The sequence below is a fragment of the Saccoglossus kowalevskii genome, chromosome 17, assembly GCF_978046115.1.
Source record: "Saccoglossus kowalevskii chromosome 17, keSacKowa6.1, whole genome shotgun sequence".
Taxonomy (NCBI): domain Eukaryota; kingdom Metazoa; phylum Hemichordata; class Enteropneusta; family Harrimaniidae; genus Saccoglossus; species Saccoglossus kowalevskii.
Genome location: NC_140657.1, coordinates 17968206 through 17989916, shown reverse-complemented (window position 1 = coordinate 17989916; position 21711 = coordinate 17968206). Strand labels below are relative to the sequence as shown.

At 35.4% G+C, this 21711-nt stretch overlaps 1 protein-coding gene across 6 annotated transcripts in view; it reads right to left on the bottom strand.

The window, feature by feature from the left end:
• Positions 1-21711, bottom strand: part of LOC100373024 (spectrin alpha chain, non-erythrocytic 1-like) — a 44750-nt gene that overhangs the window by 1146 nt on the left and 21893 nt on the right. For 2 of the 6 annotated variants that reach the window (XM_085492176.1, XM_085492178.1), the window contains 32 exons: positions 21567-21584; positions 18647-18896; positions 17846-17913; positions 17505-17654; positions 16980-17072; positions 16124-16258; positions 15657-15689; positions 14519-14667; positions 14003-14306; positions 13715-13806; positions 13384-13528; positions 13087-13203; positions 12774-12938; positions 12367-12515; positions 11803-11851; positions 11129-11275; positions 10491-10594; positions 9578-9825; positions 8648-8832; positions 8349-8453; positions 8018-8226; positions 7726-7846; positions 7044-7165; positions 5990-6221; positions 5469-5628; positions 5152-5365; positions 4375-4564; positions 3635-3927; positions 2114-2168; positions 1537-1631; positions 888-1043; positions 95-241 (listed from right to left, as the gene is read on the bottom strand). In XM_085492176.1, the coding sequence (XP_085348302.1) occupies positions 95-241; positions 888-1043; positions 1537-1631; positions 2114-2168; positions 3635-3927; positions 4375-4564; positions 5152-5365; positions 5469-5628; positions 5990-6221; positions 7044-7165; positions 7726-7846; positions 8018-8226; positions 8349-8453; positions 8648-8832; positions 9578-9825; positions 10491-10594; positions 11129-11275; positions 11803-11851; positions 12367-12515; positions 12774-12938; positions 13087-13203; positions 13384-13528; positions 13715-13806; positions 14003-14306; positions 14519-14667; positions 15657-15689; positions 16124-16258; positions 16980-17072; positions 17505-17654; positions 17846-17913; positions 18647-18896; positions 21567-21584 (4700 nt within the window). The remainder of the gene's footprint in view (positions 1-94; positions 242-887; positions 1044-1536; positions 1632-2113; positions 2169-3634; positions 3928-4374; positions 4565-5151; positions 5366-5468; positions 5629-5989; positions 6222-7043; positions 7166-7725; positions 7847-8017; positions 8227-8348; positions 8454-8647; positions 8833-9577; positions 9826-10490; positions 10595-11128; positions 11276-11802; positions 11852-12366; positions 12516-12773; positions 12939-13086; positions 13204-13383; positions 13529-13714; positions 13807-14002; positions 14307-14518; positions 14668-15656; positions 15690-16123; positions 16259-16979; positions 17073-17504; positions 17655-17845; positions 17914-18646; positions 18897-21566; positions 21585-21711) is intronic. The other 4 variants (XM_085492180.1, XM_085492181.1, XM_078009793.1 and 1 more) reach the window with 3 other exon arrangements.

Below are 21711 nucleotides of genomic sequence, written 5' to 3'. Positions count from 1 at the left end.
TGCAGATAGTAAAAGAAAAGAAGACCATATATGGCTATATTGTCAGCAGTGATACATTTCCAGATATGGAAGTATTAAAGACACTTAGACCTACCTATTGGGATCAACCATATCCAGGATAGCCTGGAATTCCGGATCTTCTTGACCCTCTTCAACCACTGGAAGATCGTAACCCAGAGATCTGAGACAAGACTTGAATTCCTGGTGATCCAGTTTTCCAGACTTATCCTTGTCAAAGTACCTGGAATGAAAAGAAATATAAAATTTCAAGTGCAGTAAGTAACCTGATAGAATTCATCTCTTTGCTTGTACAGTGGGGTCCATTTTATACCTTTTTTTTTTAAATCATGGTCTGACGCGAAATTCCCACGACTGGTCGATTCTGCAGCATACCCATTGCGATATAGTTGCGTAGAACTGATCGGACCAAAAGCTGAATTCTTATTGGTTGGCAGCTTATAATTCATTAGCATATTTATCAGCACAAAATTGTGGTGACAACTATAGAGGGCGTGGCAGAATAGACCAGAGTCGTGGTAATTCAATGTGGAAGATTCGACAAACTAGTTCTAAAGAAATTATGATATAAAACAATAACATTTCCACGACTGGGCCAGTTTACTTCACCCGAACCCAGCAATTTATCTACATAATCAAATAAGCAGCACCCTGTTGTAACATGTTAGTTGGTCGGTTGGATGTCAGCAGTTTAATACACTGACATGTGAGAATAAGGCAGAACCAGTCAGGTTATTAAACACATACAGCAAGAAAGAGTTGAGCATCTTTATATACGATTCGTTAACTTGTACATGCTGACCAGCACATATTGTCAGACTAGCGAATAAACTGTATAATTCAAAATTTTAAAAATACTTCGCACTTACTTGAACATCATACTGAATTCCTTAAGTGCCTCTTCGCTGACACCGGTTGTATTACGAGCCTGGATTTGCTGTTCCAGATTGTGCTGCATACGCATGCCTAATTGGTCGAGCTGATCCCACTGCTGGGCAAGTCCAACTGTACTGTGCTCGGAGTATCTGAAAAATACAGAAACAAAGCGATGAAAACGAGCAACATACAGGTTCCAACTATACAGTCAATAAACAGGCGAGAGAATTGTTATTTCTTGAACATCAGACTTTACCATGGACGTTCATGAGAAGGTTATTACGTCTTCCAGCTGTCTGCCAATAAGTCTGCTTATCAAAACGTAATGATAAGCAATTTATTCACTGTCACTCTTGTAAAACAATGACTGACAAACGTTTATTTAAATGTGACCTTTACCGTCAAATTTTGACGAAGTTTCAAGGAAAGTAATTATTATAAATTTGACATCTAATGCACAACTGCAAATTGCTAAAAAACAGGCAGTGTTTTCAATCTTATGACAAATGCCGCTCTTTTAGATCTCTTGTCAGACGTTTTGACAGAGCATTGACAGAATAGTGTTATATTGAACATTTATAATTGATAGTCAGGATAAAGGTTTATTGGAGTTTTTTTTTTTTTTCAAATGAAATAATTTACCTATTATCCAGAATTAGATGTTCTTCCATGGCAGCACCAAGGTCTTCTATCTTCTTCAACTCTGTTCGGTGAGCACGAATTTCAACCGACTTGCGCTGTTAACAAAAAAAACAACAAATATGACTTATTTTGTACAACACTTATCAGATTTTATCAGATCAATCTGTGCAAATAGATTCTATTTAAGTTTAGCTATTTCAAGCTTTAAAAATGTTCAAAATCTTTTCTCCAAGGAGTTGGTTTTTAACAAATTTAACTTTTTCATTTTTGTGAGCCAGATTCTTGTACACTACAACCTCAAATAAACTAATCCATTCGGATATTTTATCATAAAATACTGTAAAATGACTCATTTTAAATTTCGCTGATTTACCATTTCAGGCTTTAAATTCAGGGTTTTATCATTTATATAATGTGTTCTATGCTGGGTTTTAATTTAGCACATTTTCCAGTCCGTGAAATAAGCAAAATTAAAACCCAGTGAATATTTAATCGTTTTACAGTACATCCATATGCACAACACATAAGATATTCCTCCGTGGCAGGTTCAATTACACAGAGCTATTCAATGTCATACCTTCATGGCTTCTAACTGGCCCTCCAAAGTGCCGGACTCCTCCACCATTTGAGCTCTGCAAAAAATAACAAATAAATAAATATCACAATGTTACCTCAATAATTGCACCAATCACTATTGGAACAATACTTAATTTGTAAGATGCATTGGTTTTCATTTGCCATAGCATGAATGAATGAATGAGATGGGATAACATGCACAAAATCATTTTCCCCTCACTAGCGGCCCTTCCTACCCTTTTCCAAAATGGTATAACTGCATCACATTAACCAATCAGGTTGTACCATCAGCAGAAAAGGGAATGAAGGGTTCAGGTAGGAACAACTTGGGACATTCTTTCCTTGCATAATCATTTTTATCAAAATAATCCCGAGACAAATGTACAAAATTTGAAACTCAACAGAACCGAGATATAGGCAGTCATAGTGGAGGGGTGTCCCTCAACATAATATCACGCCTGACTGTGGAAAAGATCTGTCAATTGTAAAAAGTGTAATTCAATTTATGCATATCAATGAGCGAATTTGCATATTGCATATAAATTTGCATAGTCAATTAGGTATAGCCTTATTTGGATTCTTACCACCAAAGCAATGGAAGAGTGCACTTCTCTGAGAGACGAAACAAAACCTCATTTTAACTTTAAAAGGATACATACATACATGCAAGTGAAGTGAGAAACAGCTCAGATAGATGAATGAAGCATGCAAAGATGATAAAAAAAAGCAAAACAGGCAGGCAGGCAGGCAGGAGGTGCTTTGGCAGGGCAAGGAAGGTGAATGTACTTGAGGACCTGTCAGGTAAACGTCACCTAACGGTCTCTTTGGTGAAATTAAATATTGGACTTTTTTTTTTATAAAGAAACACAACAATCAGGTTAGAGATTAGTTTTCTGTTGGTTTTTGAAAAAAAATAAAATAAAATAATAACCCTTCGCCCATGACAACGTGTTCCCTTCAGAATGAGAAGAAATGTTGCGTTTTTGAGGAAGCAAGGTGGACATACAGCCGCAGTGATAACCAGCACCGACACAGCAGACAAAAAGACAAGAAAGACAGGAAATAAAAGAAATAAATTAAAATACATAATACTGTAAATTAAATTACGCAAGAGACAAAGTCAGTGAAAATCGAAAATTTTGTAGTAGTGACTGCAGTCATAAGAGTGACATCTTTTGAGAAATGTTATTGACACAAACATTGTTAAATCATCAAATCCTGAAAATTAAACAGTTTACACAGTAACTAATTCAATTTTGTAAACTACCTAAATTTTGTGAAATGACAAAAAATATAACATTTGGCTGGGGCCCTTACAGTAGCCACAAATGTAAACTGGTAAGGAAAACCACTATCTTCTCATCAATTTCCCTTGCAACATCATTATATTCCTAGGAACAAATGCCAATGTTGTTTGTAACGACTTTGCCTTCAACTGTTGAAAATTAACAGCACATTTGCATATTTGAAGTTTGTGTGACCCTGTGGATCGTGGTTTTACTGTGCTCAACTGTTAACGTACCTTGTCTCTTGTAACCAGGCATGGAAAGCATTGGCGTGTTGAGCAAATTCTTTACGTAGTTTATCATTCTCTTCCTGTCTGCGCATTTCTTTATTCAGTTCACTTTCTCGTTCTTTAATAATCTTCTGAAGATTACGCCAGGTATCCTCAAGTGCTTCCATTGTAAACCAGGTGTAGGGGTTAGAGGTCACATTGTAACTCTTAATCTGTTTATCAAGAGCAGCTAACTGCTTGAGATCGGCTTGGGCACTACTCAGAGACGCGGTGAAGGCGTTGTGGGCTTCACGTAATGCCTGCAAGATAAAACAGCATCAGAAAATGACCGAAAATGTTTAAATACATCATTTACGGCTGCCATCAAAAGCATAATTAAACATTTCTGTTACAAAATAGTGTTTTAAAACTAGAAACTTGGCAAGTCACATAAAGCCAAATAACAATACAAGCATAAAGTATATAATTACAAATTTATTTTCCTGCCGGAATTTTGGCAAAACATTTTTCAAAATTGTACAATATTTTTTTTTTAGACTAAATGGACAAAATTTGGCATTGCCTACAAAAATTTATCAACAATTATTGAAATATGGAAAACAAGAATGTGTGCTTATTTGTTGAAGGGAGATAAATTTAGCTTTCAAATGTAATATTTGTATCATATTACACAAGATGAGAGAACTTTCTATAGACGGCTCACCACAATCAATGAGAACTGCAAATTTAGCTTGAATGTATTATACCTTGATCTCTTCCACCGAGTTACAGCGCACAGGATCAGTTAAGTCTTCTTCTGCATTTTCAAACCAGCTGTTGAATGCAGAGGCCTTCTTGGCAAAGGTCAAGAAGAGATCTTCAACTTGGCGATATTGATCCTGGGCACGCAACAGACGCTGTTTGCGATTGTTGGAGTCACTCAGCAGTTTTTCCCATCTACAACAAAAATAACAGAAAAATTTTATGATTAATATCCTTGAACTATTCTCATGACGTGACTAAATCTTGTGCAGATCTTATGACCCTATACTGGACATTATTGCTGTCATAGACAATTTTAGCGTTAAAAATATTTATGAAAATACGATTTCACATTCGCTGTACACTGTCTTAAGAAAATTTGTGGACCTAACAATTACAATACAATTTAAAAATAGCTATCGGGAGAATTTTGGAGCATTTACAAATGATGCAACTATTTAGTATGAAACAAGAAAGCCATTATTTTGAATAGTGTACCAGCTGCTGCAATTGGACATAGTTGACAGTGCAATTGGGGAGAAGGTAAAGTTAGGTAATGTGAGCCAATCCGTATGCAAATTATCAGAACCATCACACACACACAAGTTCAATGATGATGAATGTTGAATTTTTTTAGTTATAACAGATATACAATGGTAATTACTTTATCCCCTGCCAGCACTACAAGCAAGGGGGTGTAGCAACGTGAATCAAAACTCTACACGTCTTTTTGAAACAAATGGCAAGTTGCTTGATGAAAATATTGACATGTTCTGACCTACCTGTTAATGAGAGAAGTATGACGCTGTTGAATGGCTGGTGTCTGGGCATGATTGGCTGCCACTAACTGGTCTTTCAATGATGTAATCTGTTGAATGCCCTCTTTTTCAAAGGCGTATAAACCTGCATCAAAGGTTTCTTGTTTCGTCAGCAATGTCTGCACAGACGATAGATCTCTGCCATAGTCATCCGATCGCGCCATTCCTTCCTTGTCGGCTGTGGTGATACACAAAGCAATAAAAAGATTAACGTTATAAAAATACTCGTGAATACTTTGATGAGAAAAATGAGGAAGATAGAGAGATGAGACGAAGCTTACCAATCCAAGATTCAACCACATCAGCTTTCCAGATGAACTGTAGGAATGCTGAGTTCTCTTCCAGTTTTCCTTTACGATAACCTGCGGCATCCTGCAAAGTCTGGGCTTTCTGTTGCAATGTCTGCAAACGCTGAGCGATGGCATCTTTTTGGTGGTTACCCTAGGTAATATTATAACATAGATTCAGTAATGATTGATATCAAACACTTTGAAGTACTGCACGTCTTTTAATACACAAGACATCAATGGAGGCCAGTACTCAAAAAATTATCCTGTGCAACCAGGAAAATTATTCAAAATCACACATTATCCATCACAAAATATTCAAATGAGATGCAAATAAAATGCATAATTATGCAAATATATTACTTAAATATGCAAATAATATTCAACATCTGCTTGTTCTTATGAATAATGCTGATCAAAATTTATCAGCAATCATATTCCGTTTGGTTTAAAATTTAGAGAAAATTACAAAAAAATATTTGCAATGATATTTTTGATATTGATGGAATACTGACCTCTTCCATCAATTTCTGACCAGCTTTCTGGATATCAGCAATACGCTCTTTGTGAACACTGAAGTCTGTTTCAAATGCTTTGTGTTTCTTGAGCAGACCCTGAACAGCAGCCAACGTGTCACCGTAGTCCTCACTGGACATCAAGTTTTGCTTCTCATTCAACCAGGATTCTTCCTCATCCACGTTCGCACTGAATTGCTGGAATGCCAAGGACTCGTTCAATTTCTTACTCCTGAGAGAATAAGATGACAGCAATACATAAACTGAATGCCCACTCTGTTTAACTATTTACTGAATACAAGGTGATCAACGATTCTAACGTTGAAAAAAAAACAAACAATTGGTACACATACACAATTATATCAAATGTTTTTTTAAGTTTTTATCATGCGTTTATGATTTCATGCAAATTCAACTGATGGTTTCAAAAAAATGTTTTTGAAGAATGTTTTTATTTTAATGCAGCTTGATTCATCCGTTTTCTTTCATGCTAGGCATTAAATGGAGCAGCCCGAGAAGTTTGAATGGTCTGTTGCCTTTTGCTGCTCGGCAGTAAATGTTTTGTTTTTGTTTGTTTTTTAAATAGCACTGTTTGTTACGAGTCGATACATCCATCAATAGGTGATTTTCTGTACAATTGCGAGATCTCGCGAGATGCATGAAAGACGCGCGTCGAACGTCTGCCGCAAAAATCGAACGATTTGATTTTGAACTAGAATTTCTTTATTTTGTAGCTTACATTGACCGGCCGATCTTCGACAGAGGAATATTGCTTCCGAATACCCTTACTTAATCGAAATTGCCTATCATCAAATGTGGACAGCACATTATTGAGCATGGAAATGTCCCCGAAATACTTTCGTGTTTGTCGAATCCCACGTGATGTTTGACGCGACTACGACGCTATGACCTTTGTTTGTCCTGTTTTTACGTTCGATTTCACGCATAACGCATGATTCTCGCAGTGAACGGAAAATGGTCTATTTATTCGTCCATTATGTCATTACCGGTGATAAAAACATGGCTGATATCGAAACCTATCACTGTGGTTTACCTGATGTGTGCAAGTTCTTGCAATTGTAGCCAGCTCCTGTTGAGTTGATCCAGTCTTTCCTGGATTTCTTCACTTCCGAGGGTAGAATCTGCCATCAGTTTAGCTCCTGCATCCTGTACGGCCTAGATACAGAGAAATAATACACACTTTAAACTGGTATCCTGGTAAAATACTACATGTATAAGTTGAACTGACTGTGAGATGAAATATACTTTTGGTGGGACTGAATATAAAGTTAAAGCGGCATTGTCACTTTGTAACATATGCAGAACACCTCAAACTAATTATCGATCACTATGAAAAATCAGTTGGTATAAGCAATAAATCCTAAAATATTGGAATACTGAAGGTAAATCAACCTTGTAATCACTCAAGGTGAGTTTATTTTATTTTTGCAGATTTCACAGATTTATTTTTTATTTTAGGATTCTGTTGAATAAACTTTTTCATGAACTGTACAAAATCCAAAGCTTGCAGGACGTTCATGGGGTTAGTGAGAAGTTTTCTATACCAAAGTGGGAACGCAGCTTTGATCTTCAAGTTACAGCTACCACTATAAAGAAATCGATGCTCTATAATGTTTCTGATGTACATGGTCAGCGAAACAAAAGTACACTGGGAAGGTGTACAGCACAGCTGCATTCAGTCAATATTACATAAAACAAACTTCTTGTAAACGTACTTGAATTGCTGGTTCATGGCTGTTTATCTCGGCTTCCAGACGCTTATGTTTCTTTCTCAGATTCTGCACACCAGTTAGTTCTCTACCGTAGTCGTCAGAGCTAGTCAGTAATTTCTTTTCTCTGTAAAATAAACGCACACAAAATTATAATGACTAATTCACAATAATTGGTGCTCAACTCTCGCACTGACATCTTTTACGAGTTAGGAAATTTGACTACAAAGGTAAAATAAATATCTTCAGTAGGGATCAACTTTGTTTTAAACTTAAAAATTACTTAAAACCGACTTACTTGATCCATGATTCTTCATCATCAATGTCGCGGAGGAATTGATGTAGAGTATTAGATTCATTCAGTTTGTGGGTTCGTGTAGTTGTCAAGATGACTACTTTCTCATAACGTTCGTTGGTAATCTTCTGTTTTTCCGTTATGGCTTCTGCATCAAAATGACCAATTTCTACAAAGCTTTCAGCCTGGGAATTTAGGTCTTTCATACGATCCTGGTGTAAAAGTAAGTTTAACAATGAATGATGTGCCATGTTGGACATGTATGTGGGAATATATTCTTTTATTTAGAAGGATAGAATTTTCTGAGGAGTTGAAATGATATGTGGATACTAACCTCATGGGCAGCAACATCAGCTTCCAAGAGCTGATGTTTCTTGATAAGATTCTGTACTGACGTCAAGTCACGGCCGTAGTCTTCAGACGCTAAAGCTGCTTCAACCTGAACAAACATTTTTCATGTATTATAATTGAGAGTAAATACTTCAAAGTGAACGGCAAAATTCGATTTACGAAAGATGAGTAGCTTTAACACGAGTTTCACAAGCCATGCGGCTAATTCAAAATAATGTACAGTTAGTTCAAAAATAATTGATGACATTTTGCAAGAAAATTTATGGCATAAAAGGTTCCTACCTCTCCGAGCCAGAAATCCATGTCCTTCATACTGATGTTAAAGACTTGCTGTCTGTTAGCTTCTCTCAGCTGGACTGCCTTTTCAGTTGACTTCTGTACCAAGTACTCCCATTGGTCAGTCAGAGTAACCAATCGTGCCTGTACAGCCTCCTCACTGCCAGCACATTGTTTATCATCGATTAAACCTGCATAGTAAAAAAAATAAGTATTTGTTCTATTAAGAAATTATTTCCAATAGATGTACAAGATCTTAAAATTAATTAAGGACGGGGAATTGTGCTAACTACAAAATCATTTTTGTATTAAAATGGTTCTTCATTTTACGGAACGTGTGTAAAATAAATAGATCAACAAATGTGACATGTGAACAAGCAGCCTGTCGATTGAGATAGCTCCGCTGTTAGCAATGCACATTTCAATCAAAGAACTGAAGATATCATTAGAAAATAAACAAATCTGAAAGAGGTCTACCTGAGGTACCTATATGTATAATATCAACTTCATATCAAGTTTTTACCAAGAAGTCAAAAATATCACTTTTTACCAAAAATGACAAAATATCACTCAAAATTAGAGAATTGAAGATATAACAAAATGAACAAATCTGAGAGAGGTATGCCAAAGGTACATATACACCAAGTATCAAAGCATTCAGGCTTGTATTTTTTGAAGAAGAAGTCGAAAATGTAAAACATTGACACGAACAACAGACGTTGACGTTCAATCACTCATATAAAAAGTTGGCACTGACGACGACGGACAATCACTCATATGATGTGCTTTGTCGAGCGGAGCTTATCATAAAATTGTTTTTTTTTTAACAGACAGAAACAGTATGATTTGTAACAAAACTCCATGTTCATAACAACAAAATATTGTGTTCATGGATAGGCATTCGAAAAATAAAACAAAAGCACATTATCAACTTACGTTGACCAGCAGAAACGACTAATTTAACTCGTTCAGAGTTGGCATCGACTTCAGCTTCGAAAGCTTGGTGTTTCTGGAATTTACTTTGAATGTTACTAGGATCCTTATAAGACTCGTCTGTTGCCATCTGTACTTTCTCCGCAATCCATGCCTCGACTTCATCAGCGTCTCGACTGAACTGCTGCAGCGTTTGAGATTCACCAAGTTTGGAACGCTTCTCTATCAACGCTTCTTTCAAACCAGACCATCTATAGGAAACCATTTTATTAAAACATAAATTTTAGAATTACCCGTAAAATCTGTATTAGAAGCTGCATCCCTAATAGAAGTCACACCCATTCTTTTTGAATAATTGAGAACCCCAAATCATCATTTCTCATATGTGTAGGTGCTCTAATAGAAGCCGCATCCCCTCTGTTGCACTGTACCATTTTAATAGAAGCCGTGGTTTCTAATACAGTTTTTACAGTACACTGAAGATTCCCATTTTTATCATAGAATAACAATTTTAGAGCATTATAATTGCATGAATGCTAAATGTAAATTACCACTTTTAAAATAACAGTTTTATATTTTGTTCATGGACTCAGACCTTATCCACTTTATAATAGATTTGCATTTTAGGCAAAAGATGCAAATCTGCTGCATAAATTCAATGATTTGATTTTAAATCTGAATTTCTGTGTTTTATATCGAAATGCTGAAGGAATATGGCGTTAAGACACACTTACTTCATCAAAATTGATGCTCATTAGATATGTACGGCATAATGTTTTGATGCCACTCTGATGTTATAACCTTTGTTTTTCCGGTTTTCCAATTTTATTTAACATGTAAACACAGGATCTCGCAGTGAAAACAAAATTGTCTATTCCATCATCTGTTTAAAAATTGTTACTACCCTAGCACTGACCTGTCTAAAACTTGATCTCTTCTGTCGTGAATAGCAGGTCCATCGTAATGATCAGCTGCGACCAATTGATCAGCAAAAGACTGCAGAGCTTTAATTTTCTCTTCCTATCAGAAAACAACAAAATAAATTCAGTTTAAAAACCACATTTTACAACAATTTTCTTTTTTTAGGGTTTTTTTATTTTTCAGAAATGAATGAACGTCATAGACGTTGTGATGTGATGACTGAGTTTGATGGTAATACTATGGGGTTATTGCAAAGATACTGCAAAGTATGCACAAAGACAGTGCAGTGGTAACGACCACCCATAGCGATGCGCAGTCTCTCCTGCGTACTGTCCATACATCTTGTTATAACCTTAAAATAATATTATACATGTTCCTGATCAAACCAATTTGTGTAGAATACCATGAACTGAGTAAAATTATGAAAATTAGTATAATTTTTTTTCAAAAAAACTTCCGCTATCTCGGGAATTACTCCATACATAAAATTTGCATTTCCTAATATGGTGGAAAGCTGATAATAAATTTCAACATTATGACATGTTGGAACTTAGGGTGACAGATGTATGATAATAATTACTATTATACTTTCAGCACTGTAAAGAATTGTTTGATATGGTGGTAACTACACACCTGTGCACTGATGGCTTTGTCAAAGTCTTCGTGTTTCTTAATGAGTGATTCTACACCATCCAGTGAGTCGCTGGGACCTTCAGATGATAAGAAAGCTTCACGGGATGCCATCCAGGCTTCGGCTTGTTCACAGTCACGATAAAACAACTACAGAAAAAAATAAGTTCAATACTGATGAAAAAAAAGAACTGCAAAGAAACCAAGATGTTCAATCACAGTGGAATTGTGGTTGGCGATGGCAAGGACAATCATTTTTGATGGTTTAAATGTTAAGGTTCCATGCTATGTTGTTGGCTCTTTACTCCATCTTTGCTCATCTTCACTCATGAGTAAATAGGTACTTGATTGTGTAGTGTTGTGATAGCTATGTGTGATATGCTATGAGTTTACGATTTGATTTATCAGTCCAGCGACCAGGGATAACAATCTATAAAGCATATATGAACAGTTCACTGGAGATACATTATATAAATGGCTATGCATTATAATATTAATTAGCTTGAGTACTGTATGATTTCTATTCATTTGTAACCTACTAATCACACTGAACAGACCTCTGATTAGGTAAGTATGAAGGTACACAAACAGACTGAAAACAAAATTGTTTAAACAATAGCAAGAAAAACAACTGGTGCTGAAACGAATTGAAATAATACTTTTCAAGATTAAATTACCTGTAATTCCAAGCACTGGTCAAGCTTGATACGACGAGCATTCCAAGCCCTGGAAAACAATTCAATATAATATTACAACTACCGACACAGAACAAGAAGTATTACACCCTACAAAGAATGCCACCTCTTTTCTGTAAATCACTGTGAGGTCTTGTGTAATTAACAAATTTCACTTCTGCATAGATTGCCAAACTTTGCATGAACCACGTGTATATATATATTTATTGCACAAGTAATCATCAAGAGATATGTATCAATCTTTTACAAAAATCTCCATAATACAATTCATATAATTCTGGCTTTCCATTCAGAAAATAGGCCACACTTATTTTGCTCAACTATTTTGAATATTTTTTTAAAGTAATAATATCAACAAGGTATTTCCTCTGTGCAAGAATTCTGTACTTTAAAGACAATCATCAGTTATTTTGAGTAACAAGGAGACAGGCTTTTATTTTGTCTCTGTGGATGAGAATGTATGTCCCAGCTGAGTTGAGATAAGAACTTCAGGATTCAGAACTCACTCTGATTATGATGATACTATTTAAACATAAAAATACTCACATGTCTAATTGCTCTCGTTCATTATTCAACTGGTTCAGCTTATCCTGTATCTCTGGACTGGCATAGTGATCGTTGCGAATCAGTTGTTGGCCAAATGTCTCAAATGCCTGGAAGTTTCCAGCACGGGCCTCAATTTCTGATCGCAGCTCCTGCAACGACATATTATAAATTCAATGATATTATCACATGTATACTCTTACCTTAACTTATGTCTTCACATTAAATTTATGGATTGGATGATAAAGACTCCAATCAAATTTTTATTGTTACAAAATTTAATGTTTTCTTCTTTCATGCAATTATTCATCACAATACGACACAACACGTCTATGTCTCTCATGCAATCGACAAGTTGACATTACATCTTTGTACGCTGTTGGATACTGAATGAGATTATTTTAGTTCACCTGGTGTCTTTCAAGCAAAGCTTCAGCGCCAGTGACATCTTTTGCTAGTTCATCAGAATTGACTAAAACCATGATACTGTTAATCCAGGTCATCAAGTCACGATAGTCACTCAAATATCTCTGCAGATCATACGAGTCATCCAACTTAGCTTTACGTGCAGCGGCCTAACCAATTAAAACAAAGCAGAATATATTAAACACAACAAGAAACAATATACATATATATTACCTGTATTGTAATTCAGAAAAAATTATCCGTACTATTGATGTTATCAGTTTACTTATTTAATTAAGTAACAAAATGGAATCTCACCCGTTTCTTGAGATTGACAAAGGCGTCATCAATATCTTTTCTCTTCTCAATGACGCTATCTGCCGCCTCTGGATGACTATGAGTTAACCGATCGGCCATCTCATCCAATTGATGTACCTGAGAAACGAGCATATATCAACATTTAGAATTGAATTAATGAAGTTGACCTTAAAAAGTAATCTGTAAAAGTGATTCAGTAAAGTTTATGTAAATATTTCACAAACATTTTATGATTTTTATAAAATTTTGCGAACGAAATTTTGATAAAAATATCATCTTATCACAGATGATACTTACCTTGTCACCAAGGGCTGCAAGATCACGCTCCAATCCTTGATGTTTACGCTGCAATGCTTGTACACTGTGTAGATCATGCCCATAGTTATCAGTATTCAGTGCATTGTCCTTCTCGTTTATCCAGTCTTTAGTTTCATCTGCATCTCTGTAATGAGAAAAAAAATGTACTTGATCCCATTTAAAAGTCTTTTTTTCCCCAAAAAATAAACAGAGAAATAGCTACTATGTTGTTATATGTTACATGCATGGAGTAAGTTTAAATTACAGCAACAAACTAGACACAGTTATTGAAAGCTTTTCTGAATTTCTATCACTTTAAGGAGACATTTACCTGAAAAATCTTTGTACTTCGTGTGCACTGCCGAGACTTGTGGAACGTTCTTCAGTTCGTTGCTCCAACTCGGTCCAACGAGAGTTCAAATCCTGAGAAAAAAAAACACTTATCCTTCAAACACTGATTTCTTTCACAAATCATAGCTATATCATTGGTTCCTGGTCTATTAGAAAACTACATTCTTCTGGTATACAGCGTAGTACAAGGAATTTGACCTTGAATATTTTAATATAACATGTAGCCCTTAAAAAAATTAGTAGGTCTAGATATATAAAAGCCACTTACCCCAATACGAGAAACCACGATCTGTGCTTCTGGACTACCATCCTCCTGAAGGATTCTAGAAATCTCGTTGATCTCGGTTAGCCTGGCCTCGTTAGCTTTCAGATCTTTCTGGAAGTCATTGAACTTCTTCTGCAGAACTTCAACATGTTCTAGATCATCACCGACTTCCTCGGAGGATGCAATGGCTTCCTTGTCATTGATCCATACCATCAACTCGCCTGCCTCACGGATGAGCATATGACGCTTGCAAGATTCCTCCAAGCGTCGCTTTCTCTCACTGGCCACCTCCAAGAGATGAGCATATCTGAATGAAATGAAAGTGAGATTATTTGTCATTTTTATTTCAGAGCCCAATAAACAATTTCAATTTCAAACTTAACCTATGTGACGTCAAAAGGTCATGTATCGATTTTTAATAATTTTGTTACTCTTTTGAGGTAACAACAAAGTGAACGCCATTGCATCAACACTCGTAACAACTGAGACCTGCAAGTCCATTTCACGAAAAAAACTTACTGATCTTCAATCTGTCTCTGTCTGGAGGCGATGCTATTGACCTCGTCGGTCAGATTACCCTGGGACGCTGACTGTACAGAGTCAAGCTTCTTGACGTAAGCGGCAGGTACGAATCCTTGACGATCGTTTACTTCAACCTTCCACCAATCCTAAAATCAAATACCATGCACAATTACCCTACTGAGTGACAGAATGTGGAAATATTTTGCCTCACTTAATAGTCAATCCAATCTACATGACTTGTACACCGGGCCTACACCTATACCATACTGCCCACCCTGCCTGTATGTTAAATTGGGCTATCTCAGTTAAAACTGAACATTTTAGCCTGACATCAACAATAATTTTAACTGATAACAAGCTGAACAAATGTAACCAATATCTTTATTCATAAATGAGTGTAAAATAAATCTCAAAGTTGTTCAGCCCTGGCCATTGTGTTTTGAAAAAAAGGTTTTTATTTCTGTTTCAGCAAGATTTGTAACATTAAGTAAATTTTAACAACCTCAACCCATCCATTTTGAAAAAAAACAGATTTCTGCAACTACTGACTACACATGCTTCTCATGCCAAATTAGTAAATAACTTCATATGCTTTCCATTCAGCTTGGTCAAACACACTGCTTTGCATCTCTGCAGACTGAACAGCCAACCACTTCAATCCAATGAAGAAAATCAACCAATCCAGCAGACTGTTTCATTGACTTTGGCAACTAGTAAACTTCTCAGTGATAGGTTGCTTTCGTCTTTTTTTGCAGCATATAAATTTTTTAGCATTTCGTCCATAGATTTCTTTTTTCAGTTTTTGTCATGAATAACTAAACCAAGACATATAAACAATAATGGAAAATACTGGATAAATATTGACAATTGTGCAAAATTATCAGAAAAGTCTTTCTATCTGAGTTAGCCTTAACAGCTGTGGGTTTTACGGCAAGAAGACCAGGCAATTAATTGTGATTACTGCTACATGTGAATTCAGTGCTTTTGTCAAAACCCCAATCAAAACAAACCAATTTTGTTTATTAGAAATGCAACTGTGTTACTACAAGACACCACCAACCACCTCATTCCAGAGTACACCTAGTTACCCACAATGCACCTCATTCCAGAGAACACCACTTGGTAAAAAACTTACATGAGGGTCGCCAATTTGGCCAGGCTTTACAAACTGGAAAAGCAATCAACAAATCAAGAAAAAAAAACTTAAATGTCTCTGGTCTAAATCGGTAAAATAAATTAAAAAAAACAACATTGCAATTTGTGGCAGAATACTATAAAATCAGACAAAGGTTTAAAGGCATGCAATATAAGACTAATTTAAATCTCCCTTCGAAGGTCATTACCAGTTAGGGTGAGTTATCCAATCAGACGCTTCTTTCAAAGTTCAGCTTCAACATATTTAAAATATCAGTGAAATATTTTTTTTTACATTTTCTAGTTTTCTTGTAAGGACTTGCAAAAACAAAACAAATAGACAAATTTCATTTATCATTTTAACCCCTCCTTATGCAGACATGCTAGTTATACCCAAAGTAAAAATGGAACATTCTATATGAACAATGCCAGGGTTAAACCATTTCATCTGAGGGTGGTCATACATACCTTATTTGCACTGTTCAGAAGGGTGAGAACATCACCTTTCTTCATGGACACTTCACGAGGACTCTTCTCAACGTAATCATACAGAGCTAGTACACACTCCTTGCCATAATCATCCCCAATAGGAGCTTCTTGTTGCTGAAAAATAAAATAATTTGAGTTATCGAGATGCAGGGTTCTTATGAGTATTATTCACTGTGAGGGCATACTTCAGTTATAGAAGCTGCGAGTATAAGGCGGTGTTGATTTGTTTATTGACAATGACCGTGACATCCAAACAGGATTGTTTTGTGGCAAAATAGAAGATAATGAAGAAAGAATGAAATCTTTTTTTAATTATCATTTTGTGAGAGCTGAACTACACTTGTTTTTCCACTGAGAACTTGCATTGCATCATGCATTTTTTGATACAATTCACCCACGCATTAAGTATTGTCATTTATGCAGAATAATAAAATGATTTGAAAACTTGAAATCCACAATATGGTAGAATAACTGGCTCTAGACTAAAATGAATGCCAATGTGGCTGAAAATTATTAAATTGTTTGTACTGGCAAGTAAAAATTAGTTTAGGTTTGTTACACACGAAACATCAAAGAAACCAGAGAGCTTTCAAGTATAACTTCTTGTTTATTCCGCCATTTTCAGTTACACCAACAGCACTATTTTTTACATATCCATACACTCGGGTGATCAGGTGACATATAACACCATTACAAAAGTATGTATTCAGACGCATGCAATAAAGTAGTCCCAAAAACGTCACAGGGCTACTATTTTTTTTTACTTTTTGGTAGCCACTGGCTAGTTGAGAAAAAAATTGTGTGTCAAAGGCTGATAAAATGAAATACAACTCACTCTGCATTCTTGTGCTTGGTGTTGTAGTGCATCAATACTGGTGCTGTAGGCAACCAAATCAGACATCAGGGCTTCATGCTTCTTCAATAGAGACTAAAAATAAAGACATTGCAAATTAATTTAGAATTAATGTCCAGTACGGCATAAATAAGTTGCTGAGCTCAGGTAGAGCACACACTGTCTGTAATTATAGTGACGTTAATTTATAAAATTTATTCACTAAGACATACACAGATTGTTGGTTGACAATGTCCGGAAATGCAGCTATGACTCTATCTTGCAAAAGACGTTTACTACATACAAGTAGCAATGCTTCGTACAATAATCAATACAAGCATCACTCGATCACAAAATACCACAGTTAGTCCTATTCCGAACTGTTTATTGAATTTGCATGGTAACTCTTTCACCCTCATAATATGCAGTAGGGTTTGACCCCCATATTCTATGAATGGTTTGACCCATCGTGATAAAACAAATGGGACTAATCCATAATAAAGCAACATGTAGGTAAAGTTGTCATACCTCTGCAGCATCTTCATCCTTTCCGTAGTCTTCACTTCCGGCTATTGGTTCTTTTTCTTTCATCCAAGACTCGGCTTCATTAGCGTCCGCAAAGTATTGATGAGCTTGTAGAGAGTCATCCAAGTCTTGTTTACGCTGGTATGCTTTGTCCTGCAAATAAATTCACAAGTTAGAATTCCAACATTTTATTTCAAAATTATTTTGTTCAAAGCTGCTGGACAAATAAACAATTCGGGTCAATGAGAACAAATGTTATTTTTTATCATCTTAGCAAACTTTTGACTAATAACCTTATGAAATTATCAGAACCAACAAAGTGATGTTATTAAGGATTGACTTACTTTGAGTTGTTGCCATTTGTCTTGAAGTCCAAGAATCTTTAGCTGTATATCATCTGATGCAAAGTGACCTAAATTGGAAGCCATATATGGATATTACATTACCATAAAAGGACAACACATTGCCATGTAGGGACATTTCAAAACCACATGACATGATGCCATAAAAGGATATATTGTAATGCCAAATAAGGACAACACATTGCCAAATAAGGACAACACATTACCATAAAAGGACAACACATTACCATAAAAGGGACATTTTAAAACCACATGATATTATAATGCCATATAAGGACAACACATTGCCATGTAGAGACATTTCAAAACCACATGACATAATGCCATAAAAGGATATATTGTAGTGCCAAATAAGGACAACACATTACCATAAAAGGACAACACATTACCATAAAAGGACAACACATTACCATAAAAGGACAACACATTACCATAAAAGGACAACACATTACCATAAAAGGTCAACACATTACCATGTAGGGACATTTTAAAACCACATGATATTATAATGCCATATAAGGACAACATATTGCCATGTAGGGACATTTTAAAACCACATTATATTATGCCATATAAGGACAACATATTGCCATGTAGGGACATTTCAAAACCACATGACATTATAATGCCATACAAGGGCATTTCAATGCCATAAACAGATAATACTATATTTAGGCAATTATTACAGTAACCAGGCATAATAAGGGGGCTATGGCATAATTAATTAATGAGACACTGGCACATGCACGTCCAAGTTTATGTCTACCATTTTATAATACCTACCATTGTTCACCATGTCATGACCAGTTTGACAGACTGCTTTGATACGACTATCATGACCGGTCAACTCTGCTTGCAACGCTTGGTGTTTCTTCAGCAGGTTCTGAACACCGATCAAATCACGTCCGCGGTTAGCGGACGAGGCGATTGGCTCTTTCTCTCGGATCCATGCTTCCTCATCCTCAATGTCACGGAAAAGTTGATGCAAGGCGACCGAGTCGTTCAGCTTTTGTTTGCGAGCAGCCAGCGGACCCTACAAATGTGAATGAAATATGTTTTAACTTTGCTGTTATCAGTTTGATGGAGACGAAAAAAAGATTTGAAACATTTAAATAAAATGCAATACGTTTTCAAATATCAACTTAAGTAAAGTGGAGTATTAACACCTGTGATACAATAATTTATATGGTGATAATATTGCCATCTGAATGTTACACAGCAGCAAAATGAAACAGAAAGTTAGTACAGTAATATTTACTCTGGTTTTGTCTAAAGCAGCAATTTCACACTACCTCGAAATATGACGAAACTAGTCCATCGAACGAAAGAAACAAATCTCTTTGTAAATCAAGTTATTAATATTTTTCTAACTGACAGGTGAAAGATACAATTGTATTTATGAAGGTGGGCAACCGTGCTGCATTAGACCATAGATTCAAGATGTGAAATAGAACATGCTTGTATACACGGATAGAGACAAGATGAATTCTTGGTTCACAATGACGATCACTATATGCTGTATAAAAATGGAAACGACTAAGATGAGTTTTAACAGATACAAACACATGGATTGCATTAACCCAAAATTCGGTTTTCCCGAAATCTAAATATTAGAGGGGATCCCGATTTTAGTACTCTTCGTACGCTCACGCAATACACAGTATATGTTGACATTTCCTTTTCATTTTTTTGTCAGAACTTGCTTCATATGCAGGCTAATGCAAGACCCACCAATGGCTTATACATACTGTAAAATACTTTATTTTAGCTTGAATTAATTTTTTGCTGAAAGACTTTTTGTATGTTTTGAATGCAATTTATTTTCAATGATTTCTGACAAGTTGAAAGTAAAATATGGGAAAAAGGTATATTTTTTGGATTTTATTTTCACTGAACGTCCCTTCAGCAAAAACAGGTAAAATAAATTCTGAGTGAAAATAATTTATTTACAATAGTTTATGCGAGTAATGGTATTCAACATAATGGTATTTGGCATCTACTTTGCAACCTTTGAACCAGGAATGTTTCTTACTTAATAATTTACTGAAACTTCATTTACAGCTTGATTCAAAATACTTGCGCAAGTTGCTACATTATTTTTAACATCAATAACTTATTAATGTGTACATTTCTAAACCAAATGAAATTAGTTTTTAACAACTCACAACATATTACGTAGTTTATGAATTAAACTGAGGGCACTTTCTTTAAAGGGGCAGTGGTTAATTAAAACATATGCACAGTAAACTTTTTGTTTAGGGAAGGAGGGGAAAATCCAAAGTGATTTCAATTGCTCAGTTGTTTTTAATGTTCGTTCCATTTTTTCCAAACTGTCACTTAGGGTGTGCATGTGTGAAGGAGAAGGGATCACTGTAAATTGAAGAGATTACTCAGCTTTCATGCCTGCTTTAATTATCAATGGCCCCTGGATTTTTTCTTAATTTGCATATGATTAATGAAAACTAATAAATCATTACGGTGATTAAAAAGAATGTCATTATGCACATAATAATATATAAAGCCATTGATCTAATACATACAATGGGTAAACAAAACATGAAGTCATTACTGAAGATGCATTCCTACTTTGCAAATACAACACAGGACAAGATTAAAACATAAAATGTGTAAACAATTATGTTTTAGCTTAAAAAAAACCATGAAACACTACTTTGAAAACCACCAAGATTGTGTCATTACCAGGAATATGGTACTGGATGAACTGATTACCTACTTTTCTTCAAAATATTGTTGATTATCGACAGACTGTCTACAGTACTGACATATTTACACATAGATATAATGTAAGAACGTCTAAGAATGTAGACAAAAGTTTGCAGGTACTCAATCATTTGAAACAAAGTAAGTAATCTGTTGTTCTGATCTTACAACATCCAGATTGATATCAATAACAAAACCCTGGTAGTTTTCACTGTGGAAGTAAAATATTCCTTCTGTGACCTTTTCACACATTTCATTTTGGAAGTCCTTATCCAACATTACCAACTTACAAACCAGGGTACTTTCAATGTGAAATTGACCTCCAATTTAAACTCAGTGAATGCCATATTGTTTAGGAATGTATCTTAGGAGGCCAATTGAAATTCATATTCTGCACTTAATTTCTCATTCTCAAAGACGGAGCTTTGTCACAATCCCCAAACTTTGCCAGGCTCAATTACAAACAATATCAGACAAAAGTTTTTTTTTTCAGATTAAAACCTCTGTTTTCCCCCATGGCAACAAAAATATTTATTACTCATCTTAACATTTGTTGGTGTACATGTTGGTATATATGGTCAGGGAAAGGTACCTCATAGATTTGCAAAGTGGGAATGCAACTTCAAAAATAAACAAAATATCAAATATTACATCTAGTGAAAAAATGTAAACATGAGTATTTCTAATATAGTATGAGAGATGCGGATCAGTATTAACATTTAAAAGTTGAACAAACTTTCCACAATAATTCATCCTCCATTTGTTTTGTTCTTAAATGGGATCATGAATTGACCCACAATGCAATAGAGTGCAAATTTTAGACGTGCGAAATGAGTGCAGAGAAACATTTCAGAGAACGATAAAGTGTGAATTCTTCGTTTCGACTTTGAGGAAGTAAAATAATAGAAGTTAGTGGAAAGAGAAAAGTATAAAAGTAAATTCCTGACATATTGCATCCTGTGGGGAAGCCGACTTGACTCACCATAACATTACCACATTCCTACAGAGATACAAGGCATACACCATTTTCACTTTCACAAATTAAGCACATTTAAAGCTTTCAACTCAAAAGTTAAACATCTCAATTAATTGAAGATGTTTTGCAAAATAATCTGCATCTCAGCAAA